The 1,782-nt window shown below is 60.8% G+C and overlaps 1 protein-coding gene across 3 annotated transcripts in view; it reads right to left on the bottom strand.

Annotated features, from left to right (window-relative positions):
- Positions 1-944, bottom strand: part of LETM1 (leucine zipper and EF-hand containing transmembrane protein 1) — a 35,279-nt gene extending 34,335 nt beyond the window's left edge. Inside the window, exon 1 of one of the 3 annotated variants that reach the window (XM_024732732.1) lies at positions 344-944. In XM_024732732.1, coding sequence (XP_024588500.1) covers positions 344-665 — 322 coding nt within the window. In that variant the 5' untranslated portion in view covers positions 666-944. The remainder of the gene's footprint in view (positions 1-343) is intronic. The other 2 variants (XM_024732731.1, XM_024732730.1) reach the window with 2 other exon arrangements.
- Between the last annotated feature and the right edge of the window lie 838 nt (positions 945-1,782).

The following is a 1,782-nucleotide window of genomic DNA, read 5'->3' as shown; positions in this document are numbered from 1 at the left end:
AGGGTGCTGGCTGCAGGGACTCGGGGAGCCGGCGGCGCATGCGTGCTGGGCCCTTCCGGGTCCGGGCGGCGGCGGCTGCGTAAGGCTTGGCGTGCGGCGGGACGGAGACCCGCACCGACTGGCGGCAGATACCTCCGGGACGTTTGGGGACCGTCCCCGTCGGGGGCTGAGGGGCGTCGGCGGCCGGGCCTCTCTGGCCGAGCCCCCGGTCGGCCTCCGCCCCGGGCCGCCGCTAGTAACAGTGAGGGCCCCGGCTTCCGGGTGGCGCCCCCAGTGCCGCTCACCGCTCGAGCGTCTGCCCCCGGGCGGGAAAGACCCGGCAGCCGTCATCTTTGGGCCCCACCTTCCCGTTCCCTAAAGGCGGTCAGTTGGTCGTGGAGGGTCGATGAGGTGATGCAGGGAAAGCACGCTGGGGGAATGTGGGGCTCAGCGGCTCCTGGGACCCCGTGGTCGCCTCCCCAGCAGGTCACGCCCACCGGCCTGCACCTCAATCCTTCCCTGGGACTCCCCACCCTGCTTCCCAGCCCCCGGCCTTTGCCGCTCTCAGGCCCTGCTCCTCCTGGAAGTGCTTTGCAGTCCTTCTCTCGCCCTCTGCCTGTCTTGTTCGCGGATGTGACCCCAGGGCACTGCTTGGCGAGGTCCTGCAGTGCACACTCAGCGCGCATCTGTGTTGTGCGGTGCGGGAGTGTGGAACTCTGATCGCAGCAGGCGCCCGTCTTCGGGGGCTGCTTGGATGGCAGTCTCCCTAGGAGGCTCCCGCAGCACTAAGCCCTCACTGTCTGGAGGAAGTAGCCTGCCTGCGGTGGTTTTCCTGAACCTCCCTGAGCCAGAACTGCCAGGTGCTGGACCGGGATAGGCCTAGAGTCCCCGCCTCAGGTGGCGCCAGTCAGTGCAGGGCACTTTAAAGATGACATGAAGTGCCTGTATTGGCCCTGGGCAGTGAGCGCTCTAGACTTAGAATGCAGGGCTAGTCTAAGCTCACAGATGCCTGAAACCCACGCCCCCACTGCCAACAAACCATAAAGGCAGGCTCCTACCTGGCTTTATGAGCTTCGGAAGAGGGAGGGGAAGGGGGGGGTCACAAGGAAGGACAGTCTGAGCCAGGGCCAACAGGCGCTCGGGATTGGACAGGACGGGACTTTTAATGTCCAAAGTGTAGGAGTATGCTGGTCTTAGTACTAGTAACTGACATTAGCCCTGAGCTCCTGAGGGCTCTGTCCCAAAGCTGTCGAGGGGCAGAGAGGGAGGCCGTACAGGGGGCCCAAGGATCAAAGCTGGTCCCTGATAATGCTTCAGGGTTCCAGCTGGCCTGAGACAGGGCAGAGCAGGAGGCAGGCAGTGACCGACCAATGGGCATGAGTGTCCGTCTGTTTGCAGGACTTTGAATAGCAACACTGCTCACTGCCCTTGGGTGACTCACCCCTGCCCAGCCAGGTGGGGTGGGAAGGAGAAACCAAAAATCGGGTCTTCGTAGAGCGGTGAGGGTGCTGTGTCTGGGGCTTCTGGGCAACCTGGGCAGGGTGGAGTTTTAGAGAAATTCATTTTTCAACAATCTGTAACTTTATTGGGTTTTCTGATTATCAGAAGAACATATGCTCGCTGTAGCCATTCAGGTCTATAAAAATAAGTATAAAGAAACGAGTAGAAATCTGGCATCCTGCTGACTTGCACGCACACCCTTAAAGTGATGAAAGGCTGCCTTCCTGCCCTGCGTCCCTTCATGCAAGAAGAATGCAGAATCATGGCGCAGCGAGTTTGTTTTAAAATTATGAACTCCTCCTG

The sequence above is a fragment of the Neophocaena asiaeorientalis genome, unplaced genomic scaffold (genome assembly GCF_003031525.2).
Source record: "Neophocaena asiaeorientalis asiaeorientalis breed wild unplaced genomic scaffold, Neophocaena_asiaeorientalis_V1.1 scaffold762, whole genome shotgun sequence".
Taxonomy (NCBI): domain Eukaryota; kingdom Metazoa; phylum Chordata; class Mammalia; order Artiodactyla; family Phocoenidae; genus Neophocaena; species Neophocaena asiaeorientalis.
This window is presented reverse-complemented; position numbering and strand designations above follow the sequence as displayed.